This window comes from Podarcis vaucheri (genome assembly GCF_965113315.1).
Source record: "Podarcis vaucheri genome assembly, chromosome: 3".
Classification (NCBI taxonomy): Eukaryota; Metazoa; Chordata; class Lepidosauria; order Squamata; family Lacertidae; genus Podarcis; species Podarcis vaucheri.
In genome coordinates this window covers 74,135,388-74,147,869 of record NC_138761.1, presented here as the reverse complement: position 1 = coordinate 74,147,869, position 12,482 = coordinate 74,135,388, and the positions used below count along the sequence as shown (strand labels likewise).

Sequence of the window (12,482 nt, the reverse complement as noted above, 5' to 3'; positions counted from 1 at the left end):
CCTACTGCCCATCAGCTGATAGGTGGTTGGGATCACACCTTCTCCAGTACAACAACTATCATAAGCCCACTTTAAGCTCCCAATTGTTCTTTGAAGCCTCAATCCACACATTATGTATGACAGATGTAAGGAAGATAGGTGTGGCTGCTCAGCTTTGCAGGGCAAATAGGGAGGCCTAGCAGGCCAAGTTTGACCCTTAAGCTGGAAGCTCATCACTCCTGTGCTAAGTTATAGCCTATCAACTACAGAATCTGTTCCTCCTGTCCTTAGTCAGGAATCTTATACAGCTGTACTTTGGAAGCCAAACAGAATCCGTTATGGAAGTCTGTTCAACTTCCAAGGCACGGCTTCCGATTGGCTGTAGGAGATTCCTGCAGCCAATTGGAAGCATTGCTGGATGTTCAGCTTCCAAAAGAATGTTCGTAAACTGGAACACTCCTGGGTTTGACTACTAAGGAGTTCGTCAACCAAGGTACGACTGTACATGTTTATAGACTAAGATAATGGCCTGGTTCACAAGTCATACTAAGCCAAACCATGGCTTACCATGAATGTGTGGGCTCCAGGAGAGGCGAATGTGACCGCTTTGTTCCTTCCCAGTTGCTCTACTGCTGTTCTCCATGAAGTTAAGCCATAGCTTTGATTAGCAAGTACTCTGAACCTGAGTTCATGGTTTAGCTTGCTCCAGACTTACCATAAGTAGTAGGCAAGGTTTGTCCTATGGTTTAGGGCTCATGGTATGTCCGGGATAGCTAAACCACATGTCTGGGTTTGGATGATATGCTAAGTCATGGGTTAGTGTAGTGTAGCATCAGAGCACTTGGGAAGGAGCAAAGGGGCTGTGATCTCCTCTCCAGGAGTCTGCACTCTGTTGTGTTCATGCTAAGTCATGGTTTGGCTTTGTGTGTTGTGCAATCCAGGCCATTATGTTCAATGCGATTTACCCCCAGATAAATATGCATAGGACTGCAGCCAGAGCCCTTCTCTGTTTCACCAGGGCTTTAGAAAATATCTAAAAGATATATTTGCAGGATTAAGAAACAAACTACGTTTCACAATTTCAAGTACGATTTTTACTATCCTCCTCCTTTAATGCAGAATACTAAAACACCCTGAAGAGAAATGCTTATAATCTGCCAGCATGTGTATCTGAACCTTTATGACCAAATTGTACAGCATTATTTATTACATTTTTTGGTTTTATGTTAGGCAAGGCAGAGTTGCATGGCAGACAAAGGCAACTGCCTTCCATATCTGCTGGAAGCAATGTTATGCAGATGTAGTCCTAAATGTGACCCATCTAGAGGCAATGCTATGAAATAACTAAAATGAAAGTTTCTCACCCTGAGGTGTTACACACAGTATCCATCAGTGAAATATCTAGAGCCCTCACAGCAAGTTCATCAGGTGCAGTCAGTCCTTTCTGCAGATGCCACTTCAATATAAGTGCTAGTTCTGTCTCTGGCTGATTGTTTAACACCATACGGATGGCATCTCCCATGGAAAGGCGCAACAATCCATATTCTTTTGCAAATCTTTTGGCAACTGCAAAACAGTTTTGTTGTTAATGAGCAGCTTTTGACCACACCGACCCATAATACTGACCATTATGTTTTAGAAGGAAAATGATTGCATCAATAGAACAGAATCACAGTCATAGGTGACCCTCAGACACCACACCGTTAAAGTACATGGCTTCCCCCCAAGAATCCTGGAAACTGGAGTGCTGTTAAGAGTGCTGGGAATTGTAGCTTTGTGAGGGATAAACTAGTTTCCAGGTTCCTTTGGAACAAGCCATGTACTTCAAACATATCTTGTGGATGTGTCATTAGACCTAGACAGCTATAATAAAAGCGTAAGGTTTACTATGACTGCTTTCTGAAAGTAGCCTGCTAAAGGTGATCCCTTGTACAGTTTAACATCACACAAGAAAAAAATAATGTGTTGGAAAAAACCTAAATGAACTTACCGGCAGTATAGTTATCTGGTAGAACAGAAAAATACCATCCTCTCCATAAATGCAATACTGTTATAACTATATAAACATCTATACACTCAGGACTCAAGACTTACCTGTAGTCTTTCCAGATTTTGGAGGCCCCACAACTGCAATCTTAACTGGCACAGTTGGCTTCGGCTTTGGCTGACGGAGATATTTGATGGGATTTTTCATAAATGTATCCCTGTTCTCTTTGCTTGTAAAGAAATAAATACAATTCCGATGGATAAGTGGAAAGCTAGGAGTATCTTGATTTTGAAAAGGCTTGATTGCTTCTCCTTCACTTAGCTGTAATAAACACAGAATTATTGACCTCCAGAACTGCTGTTGTAACTATTTTCCAATGAAAAATGTACCAGTATATTCACAATTTAACAAATATTATCTTTTGATTTATAAGAATGAAGCAAAATTTTCCTATTTTCCTACTTACTTATTACTTATGCTAGCACAAATAATTGGTGAGGAAAAGTTGGCAAGAACAGTCACATCAGTTAAACTAGGCCATTAAATAACCAAGCAGTTCTTTTAATGCATTCTTTTGCAGAAAACCATTATGTTAGTAAGAACAATAATAATTTAACAATTTAGTAATTTCTTCTTGGGGTGTCAAGTGCCTATTAGTTTGGAAGTGAAATGTAGCTCATCCCATCTTCCTCACTGTCACTGAATGTCAAAGTCAGGAACTCCTATTTTTGGTTCAGGGCAGATATACCTCTACTCGGGGCACAGCTACACTAACTTGGGTTTCTCCTTTGTTTTATATGGGCAACTCCCTTGGGGCAAAGAAAAAAGGGTCTAAAGAAAACAGGCGTTGGGTAGGCTGTCTGAGGGCTTCTCCACACTTCTGTTTGTCCCATGCCTAGAAAGCATGGGTCCAAGCTTTCTAAGCATGGATTCCAAGTGATTACGCTTGCCTGTCACTTCCCCCTGGAAAACCTGCTCTTTAGTGCTAGATTGGAACAAACTGCATTCTTCCTTCAGGGCAGGCATGTCCAAAGTCCAGCTCCAGGGCCTAATCGGCAGTTTATTTCCTGGAGTTTATTGTCTAAAAAAAAGGTCAACAACTTTGGACGGCCCTCACGCATGTTCGCTTCATCAAATTTGGCTCTCTTTGAAAAAAGTTTGGACTCCCCTGCTTTAGGGGAAGGGCTGCAATCCAGAGGATCTGCCTTGAATACAGAAGGTTCCAGGATCAATCCCTGGCATCTGCATGTAAGGCTGAGAATGTTCCCTGTCCAAAACCCTGGAAAGCCGCTGTCAGTCAGTTTAGACAATACTGAGTTAGATGGAGCAATGGTGAGACTCTGTAGAAGGCAGCTTCCTATGGGATGACTTTGGCTAAGCATCTTGCCTGACAGCTCTTGAGATATGATCTTCTGTCTAGCTGAGAAAGAAACTGATGTCCATGCAGACCATGGTAAGCTATCGCTGTGTCTGCGGTCACCACCTAATGAGAAGAGGAAGAACAAGGAAGCCCCTTCCATCCACTATCTGACCTTTGAGATTCTCTACAGGCCACGCACACCCTGAAACACATCCTGAACCAGACCTGCTTTGTACTCTGTTTTCCTGGCTGGAATGTACTTGAGCTATGATCATGGTGTTTCTTTGTTTTTTGCTTGGAGGGATGATAAAGAGGAGTGTGAAAGCCTGAAGAGATTAGCCCACTGTAGAAAGCCTACTGACTGGCATGTGCCCTAGGAAGGTTGATCAGAAGGGAATGTGACCTTCAAGGTTAAAAGGTTTCCCACCCTGATTCTATTAGCAGCAGATATTATATTTGCACAATCAATCCTATTTTACCAATTTAGAATAATAAACAATACTTAGAAACAATAGCATAGCACAATTATGCATAAGAATCGATATAGGACCCCACATAACTGATTTAAGAAATAATGGTAAAAAACAAGCAAAATATTCTTCCCTAAAGGTTATTTACCTTGATTGGGTCCCATTGGCCAAAATTGCTTGGATGTTTATAGGCAAGAACTAGCATCTTGCGTGCAAGGGATAAGCTTATTGGATAACATTTCTCAAAAATGCTTTCACGATTTTCTATTAGGTCCTTCAGCTTTTTATACAATTGATAGCACACAATGTGAGGCTTTCGCTTGGATACAAGAGTTACTTCGGGTATCAACAATTTTTCAAGTTCCTCCTGAGAACAAAAGCAAGCAAAACAGAAACAACAACAACAAAGCCAAGTAAATCCTTAAGAACAAGAACAGAGGCCTTCTGGATCAGACCAAAGGCCAGTCTAATCCAGCATCCTACCAGATGTCTATGGGAAACCCTCAGGCAAGACATGAGCACAATAACGCTCTCCCTACTTCTGCTCCCCAGCAACTGATACTGAGAGGGATACTCGGGTCATAGAAGTACGTAACATATAACCATCATGACTAGTAGCCATTGATAGGAAGTGCAAAGACTGTAGACATGCGAAGTGAGCACCCAAACAAAAGAGAATGTGACAAAATGGATCATATTTTCAAAGCAGCCCAACACACTTCAGACCATTATATTTAAAGACCGCCTTTAGCATCTTGAGACACATTCTCTTTTGTTTGGGGTAGGAGGCACTGATAGCCTTATCCTCCATCAATTTGTCTAATATCAGTTTTAAAGTCATCCATGTTGTTGCAACAAATTCTATTGTTTAACTATGCCTTTAAAGCATAACTATGCAAATAAAGCAATATATTTAGCAGGCAACACAAAATATTTAGCAGGAGACTTGTACCTATGTGTCATGTGGCAGGTTGACTTGTGATATCTGGCAAACTACCTACCTCACAATCAACAACCTACAAGGCTGCTCGACAGATCTCCAATCAAAATTTACAACTATGGGTATTAAAATTGACATAGGATTAGCTACCATAAAACCATTGAATTGAAGGGTTGGAAAGGGCCCTAAGGGTCATCTAGTCCAGCCCCCTGCAGTGCAACCTCTAATTAGCTGGGTATCATAAATCATTTTAAGTAAGCTCATTTTTTGTGTTTTTAAAGCTCCTTGAAAACACCCCCCCCCCCATAAATCTACCCCTTTTTAAAAGAAACAGATTATGGTATTTGAAATCATTCTGCTCGGTGATAACTCCTGCAATAGCTGAGGGAGATAGGGCCAATTTATAGAAGAAGGCCAAAAGGAAGGCAAAAACCACTTGGGGGAAACAGTCCATATTATATATTTTTTACTGGGAGGTGCAGTTAGCAGAAGATTAGTGATCAGTGGGAGGGTATGTTGTGGGTCACATAAGATCAGGAAGTGGGCCAGGTGCAGCCCAGGAAGACTGCACACTTCTGAACTAGAGATAGAAAACAATGGCTTTTTTCCTGGAAATTATGCATACTGACTGGAGAATGTGTTTACTGTGCCTTATGCACAAAATTCAGTTAAAATAGGCACATTCCTCACAGCCTATTGAAGATATGTATATTGACAATAGAAGTCAACTCCCAGATCCCTTCACCCCCATAAAATATTTGAGGGGGCTGCCCCTCAAAATTGATGGGCATTGCCATTCAAATTGTGTGTGCGTGCCGTGTCTTGTGATTATGTGTGGGAGGGCTTACTTGAGCCCCCAATATTTTATTCCATTTGGCACATCTGATATGCAGCAGGAAATGCCTACAATTGCCTCTTCATGAACAAATTATGTATGCATTCTCCAGGAGGCAAGTCTGTTGGGGGGTTTAATTTTGCTCTGTAAAAGTGAATACAATACTGATGATTTAAAAAGAAGATATTTCACATATCTTCTTTTTAGATATAGTAAAATAGTGTCATTTAGTCTCTGTTACACTTATGTTAAAGCAGAATACAATACATCAGGCAATGCTGAAAATACCTGCACTGCTTGCAGATTAGTAACATCAGTTTCATATTTCTCTGAGAGTTCAGTTCTTATGCGCTCAATAGCCTCAGACTCCTGCTCCTCTTCTTCAGCTTCTCCCTCATCTTCTTCTTTTGGGAACTCTTCTTCCAAAATAGCTTCAATATCATCTTCTTCCTCCTCCTCCTCCTCTTCATCATGAACTTCATTTTCAAGCCTAGCAGCAGCCTCCTAAAAGAGAAAATGGAAATATTTAATTATTATATTCTTCCTGAAAACATTTATGTAAAATAGAATTTATGGCAATGCTTGTTGATTCATGTTCTCAGTTCACTATTTGTGTAGAGGTACAGAAAAACTGGTGTCTGGAATACATCACAGTTAATAAAAATTAATTCGTGTTGATTTCTAAGGGATTAATTTTATACACAAAAAGCGTATTATTGTTTTGTCTGTTTATTAAAACTGCTTCCAGCCCAAGTTTTTCCTGCACATTAATTTATATGCCCTAATTTCGAAGTACCTACTCCCTGACTAATATGCAGTAGATACTTGACTATATTTAGACAGCTGACATATATAAAAAGGGAGTCATGAGTTGGATCCAAAATGCCCTTCTGTGAACGGGAAAGCTCCTATATAATCAGAAATACAGTATAAACAGCAATTTCTCCCAAGTCCATTTATAACACAATTATCTTTTTTAATAAGCATCATGGATGCCAAACTGAGAGCCACTTTACAAAATCCAATATACAGTAAAGTGATCATAATGTTTTTTGTTATTTTTAATGTTTACCTTACCTCCGTTTTCCTTTTTGCTTGTTCTACCAAAAGCTCTGCCCTTCTTTGAGCAACCAGCTCTGCCTGTTAAAAAGAGTACATATGACACACACACACACACACACACACACACATTAACAACTGACGTGCTAAAATTCAATTTCAAAAGGTTTTTCATGGGCATCTGAGGATACATGGGAAGGTTAACTTTTTCTAGTTTTCCTATACACCTGTGGAAACCAGTGCAGATCCAAATTGCAATGGATGTTCTGTGGTTTTTTGTCCAAAGCTGGACTGTAAGGCAACATTTGGCTGGGTAGATATACTTAAGAAGGGTTCTACTAAGTTTACAATAATATGATGAAGCCCAATAGCAATATTTCATTATTTTTCTTCATTAAAAAACATACTTCTTTATGCAGTGACCTGCATACCCTTCAACATTCCTGAGATGAAATTTAGAACATTTCTCACTCCCCCCTAGGACTGTCCATGGAAAATTTGAACACTTGGAGGGTATGAGATAAATGCAACATTTATGGAATATATTCCACTTAAGAAATGCTGAAGACTCAGTGAGAGTCAGGAGCTTTGATTTTGTTTAATGTGCACAAATCTAAACGCAACACGTGGCTAATAATGTATTGCCATTAGTTTGATCATACTACAAAACTAATCAAACTAATGGTATTACATTACTGGGCATGTGTTGCATTTGGATTTGTGCAGATTATTCTGTATTGCAACACAGGGTTTTTCCCCTCTGTTGATTGTGTTTAAGACTGCAATCAGTGCATGCTTATCAGAGACTAAATTCCATTTAATTCAAAGGGCCTGGTTTTTTTAGTAGACATGCACAGGATTGCACTGCAGTTTTTGTTCATAGAAGCCTCCTGACGAGCTGGATCATTTGAATTACCGCTTACTTCAAATCAGCACTGCATCTGCTTCAAGCCAGGTGGGGAGTCTCAAGCAGGCACTCTCATCTAGGCTCCAGAAGGCAAAACAATTCTGAAGTGGTTAGGATACCTATGTGCCACAGAAATTAGCTGTCCACCTTTTAGTGCTGCACCAATATTTGCTTTAAAACTCCTACAATATAAGTTTGGATCCCAAACCTGCAAGCAGGGATACCGTACTTTTTTATCTGTGATATACTGCCTATTAATAGATACTGAATACTTACTCTTAATTTTGCCTTCATGTCTTTTATCTGCTGCTTCTTCTCAAATTTTCTAGCTTGTTTCTCTTGCCATGTTTGCACATGCTTGGGAAGAAGTCGGTCAGTAATATCCTCTTCATCAACTTCAAGGTAAACTGCAACATCAGGACAAAGGCAGCGGTCTGCTAAATACTGAGCTTCCTCTGCTGTTCGAGGAAAACCATCCAGTATAAAACCTGTGGATCTAAATGCAAAAAAGTAACTGTCCATTTTCCATGGACTTCCCAATTAATAGCAAGAATGTAATTTCCCACTAGTAGGCAAGGGATGGGTACAGTTGGATGGAAAAAATCCAATCAGGATTCGTAAGGTCAATATTCCAGGCTCCTAAATGTATCCCTAATGCAGCTCTGCATTTGGAGAAGATATTTAGGGCTTCTAGGGTAGATTGGCATGATGGCCACTTACTGTGAATGTTCCTTCTGGTCCAGGGTAAGGGAGTGATCCAAATGTGGATTGACTCTACTTATTATACAGAGCAAGCAGTATCACATGACACAGATTTGAATACCAGGGTTGGCTTAAGAGGCTCCATTTCAATTCTGAACTGTTGGGAGAGTCAAAATCTCTCTCTCTCTCTCTCTCTCTCTCTGTGTGTGTGTGTGTGTGTGCGCGCGCATACATGACACTGGAAGAAAACAATGGACCCTGTATGTAGATGCTGAAGGAAAAAGAGAGATAGCCTGGACAGACAGACTCTAGTGAACAGAAGCCAATCCATGGCACTTGCAAAGAGACATCTGAAGACTGGGTGGGACTTGATGCCTTAACTGACCGGAGAACAGAGGGAGCCAGGAGGAACAAACTGCTTTTGCCAAACTGAAGAGATTCACTCCACCTCCCATAATTCTGCTCCTGCCTTCATCACAACTCATGATCATTACCCAACCCAGCTAACACTTCCATAACCCACTGTAATTTTTAAAATATATAAGTACTACAAACAACAACAGAAATCACACTAATACCAGATCTATGAGAAACTTAGTAAAAAGCTTTTAAATAAAAGCTCGCCAAAATAGCATCTATAAATGATCTGCAAGGCTGAACTGCAGTGAATCTCATATGGTAGTTGATTTCAAAGAATAGATGACACTTATTCTACAGCGATTTTTAAATAGAGAAGTGACTAATAAGTTTCATAATTCAATAAAGCTAACAAGACCAAGCACCAGCCAGTCTCGTGTTACTGTAAGTTAGGCTGTTTTTCAGATCTTCCAGGTTCAGATGAAGAGAGGTATTTGTTTTGATATGTTTGACCCAGGATGCTGAGGCAGTGTAATCCTATGCATACCTACCACGAAGTCCCACTGAGTTCAATTCTTTGGATCTGAGTTCAGTGGGGCTTATTCCCAGGCAAGTAACTACAGGATTGTGGCCTAAGAGTTATAGATGGGAAAAAAGCCAGACCATATTAGACACACAAAAATTACCGAAATGGTTCCTTCATCCACCAATCAAGAACAATGCCGTCAAGCACCTCCATGGGCAAGGCTTCACCTTCTATTAGATTTGCCTTGATTGCTTCTTCTTCGTCTGTTAACAGCATCTCTTTCTGTTAAAATGATCCAAAATACATGTAAGTATTTGATCTCTTCTTTGCTTGACAACTGTTTAGTAGTATAAGGGTTTTATATAACTCATTCTCTTTGCTCAACATTTTTGTAACAAAATACCGCATTTTTCTGTGTATAAGACAAGGGTGTTTTTTTTTAACCAAAAAAGTAGGTTTAAAATTGGGGCTCATCTTTTACAAGAGTAGTGCTGAGGGTGTTTTCTTAATTTGGAGTCCCCCAAAATAGGGGGCATCATATACATGGGAGCATCTTATACATGGAAAAATACGGCACTTCAATATGTTTAAATTATATTGCATAATATTTTACATACTGTAAAACAAAGGTTTGTATATGTATTGATTTCTGTTTCCTAAGAGATACATTTATGGGTCAGGTATATAGGAAAATCCAGGCTACTTTATCTATAATATTAGTTGAAAAACCTTTTTTTTAAAAAAAAAAAAAGGAATAGCTGAATCTTTTTCAAGCAACTTTGAATTATTCATTTTCATTTAGCTCTCATGGGAAATTGGATCACTATAGAAAGTGTGGAACAACGGAAGCACTGAGTTAATTCATTCAACCTGCAAAATTTTTGTTTTGTACTGGGTACAAGAGCTGGTTGGCTCATGCATATTCAACATTTAATGACTGCACTATCAAGAGATAGAAGAGATAGAAGATTTTCATACCACATCAAACACACAGAACTGGACACAGAGCTTAAACAGTTGTTGTTGCTTTCCTGAAAGGTGTCTCTATGTGGATGTTAGGATAAGTCCAAGTAGGATTCATGTTCCTCTATTGCTTGAAGCCAGGAGATGCTAGGACTTTAACAGGTTGTCTGCTTTTTCTTCCTGCTGAAGACTCAGTTCTATCCTTGGCCAAGTTAGAACCAAGAGAGTAAATGTTCTCTTGGATGTACCCCTTCAGACTTCAGGTGTGAATATGCATCCTGTTTTTAATTCACAAAAGCTACTGAACACTGCAAACTAGCACAACAGGGTGAAAGGCTAGGCCTAGCCTTTGACCTGACATTATTTATTAAATTTATATCCTGTACCATCCCTCAAAGTAGCTCAGGCAAGCATGCTGTTGTTCAACATGCAGGCAGGGATTTTGGTGTATGCCTAGGGAGAACTGTAGCATGTGAACCTCCACCTACAGTCTAAAGTTCCACGGTTTTGATTTTGTTTATTATGGGACTTGATTTTGTTCATTATGTAAACTGGTTCAAACATTCATCTCAGAAAGCCATTAATGTATCCTAGGTGTTACCTCTTGAAGTCGCTTAGTTTCTTCTTCACCCTCAAGTTCTTCAGCTGCAGATTGAGGGGATTCAACCATTTCTTGTATGGTAGCCTCTTCCTCATCTTCCTCCTCTTCTTCAGGTCCAACTCTTTTTCCAGTTTTGATCATGATCAATTCCTGTAGTCGCTCCTCAAACTGAATGTGGAAAATACCTAATTTGTCTGCTAACCAACGGGCACAAACCGTTTTACCTGCTCCATGCGATCCTAAAAGACATATTCTTATAGGGGGAGCCTTAAATAAGAAACAGAAAAAAATATAAATATAAATGTTTGGATTTTATAAGAGCAGGTTTCTGCTGAATAATACATCATTTAAAATATTTCAGAGAAAAGAACTGCATTTATTTCTTAAAGGCAGATTATCAGATGATTGTACATGCTTCAGTGTTGGTAACAGAAATAAATTTGCTCTCCTATCCTGGTTGTTTGCTTCTCATGGGTTGGTCACTATGGTAAAGAGAATAGTGGACTAAATAAGCCTTTGGCAGGGCTCTAAAAGAGGTAGTTAACAGTGCTATCCTATACATGATTACCGAAGCATAAGTTCTACTGAGTTCAATGAGGCTTACTCCCAGATAAACTGGGTAACAGATTGCAGCCAAAATGTATTCAAATTCACTACAGCTACTCAGCATTCTTCATTTCCTTCATTCAGCTCAGTATCACTCCTTTTCCCCCTTGGTAAAAATGATAGTCCATAAACGTATACTCATTTAACAAAGTTTTTAGAAATTATGTCTTCATGCAATGTGCCTCCTATATTTAGGTTTCTCATAATTGAGTTAATACAGTGTCTGAGACTTGGACTTTGGTTTATTAATCTCTTATCTATAACAGACATATGAAAGAAGCTGAAAATGTTGCATACTTTCAATGGCTCATTACGAGACACATATTCTTCGGGGTTTTCCAAAAATTTATCTCTGTTTTCTGGAGTTGAAAAATAATAGTGTTTTTCTCGATATTTAGCTGAGTTTTCAGTAAGTCCTGGGTAAAGGATAAAGTTTTCCTTTAGAATCACTGGACAAAAGTGCTTTGTATCTCCCATATGTCTCTTCCTCTGAGCAGCTTTTTCTTCATCCTTAAAACAGCAAAATAATTCTGATGAGGTGTTGAGCATAACTTTGATAAACATCCTTAAAAAATTAGACTTACTTATTAGCATACTTATAAGCATCCAAACGGCCGCTGAAAGCTGCATATCTACCACTGCCCCTCACCCTTATATGTGATCAGGGCACTCACCTCTGGCAGTGTTGATCATATGTAGGCAAAGTGGTGAGGTAGGAGGGGATGGGCAAGAGGTTTTTCAGCAGAGTATGGTAATCATGCCTAGCTTACCCCCCATGGTTGATAAATGCTGTCTGAGTGAGTAAATACTCCAGCAGCTAATTGCGAGGTTGCCTCAACAACTTTTTTTTGCATTCTGCAAAAATAGATTAGCATAGAAAAAACTGATTCTACTTGGGGGTAGCATTCACTGTAACTCTCACTGGATTGCGATGATGTGGAGCAGTCTAAAGAAAGGTAGCAGTAACACATGCAAGTTGTATTAACTTCAGTGAAATGTGAACACATAATGGGAGCAGTCCTGCATTTCAGTGTTATGCAGATCAGTGCTAATGAACTTGTATAGTGTGACAGACTGAATTCTGCACTTGGAATGTAAGAAGGCATTGTTTTCCATTCTATCCTGTATTTGTTGTGTGCAGCTCTGTTTCTATTCTGCAGCAGTTAAGTCTTCCTCCAAAAACTATCTTC

At 39.4% G+C, this 12,482-nt stretch overlaps 1 protein-coding gene across 4 annotated transcripts in view; it reads right to left on the bottom strand.

The window, feature by feature from the left end:
• AK9 (adenylate kinase 9) overlaps positions 1 to 12,482 on the bottom strand; it is a 61,996-nt gene that overhangs the window by 16,103 nt on the left and 33,411 nt on the right. For all 4 annotated transcript variants that reach the window (XM_082216767.1, XM_082216766.1, XM_082216768.1 and 1 more), the window contains 9 exons: positions 11,590 to 11,802; positions 10,687 to 10,953; positions 9,283 to 9,404; positions 7,814 to 8,033; positions 6,649 to 6,711; positions 5,860 to 6,075; positions 3,945 to 4,163; positions 2,074 to 2,287; positions 1,344 to 1,545 (listed from right to left, as the gene is read on the bottom strand). In XM_082216767.1, coding sequence (XP_082072893.1) covers positions 1,344 to 1,545; positions 2,074 to 2,287; positions 3,945 to 4,163; positions 5,860 to 6,075; positions 6,649 to 6,711; positions 7,814 to 8,033; positions 9,283 to 9,404; positions 10,687 to 10,953; positions 11,590 to 11,802 — 1,736 coding nt within the window. The remainder of the gene's footprint in view (positions 1 to 1,343; positions 1,546 to 2,073; positions 2,288 to 3,944; positions 4,164 to 5,859; positions 6,076 to 6,648; positions 6,712 to 7,813; positions 8,034 to 9,282; positions 9,405 to 10,686; positions 10,954 to 11,589; positions 11,803 to 12,482) is intronic.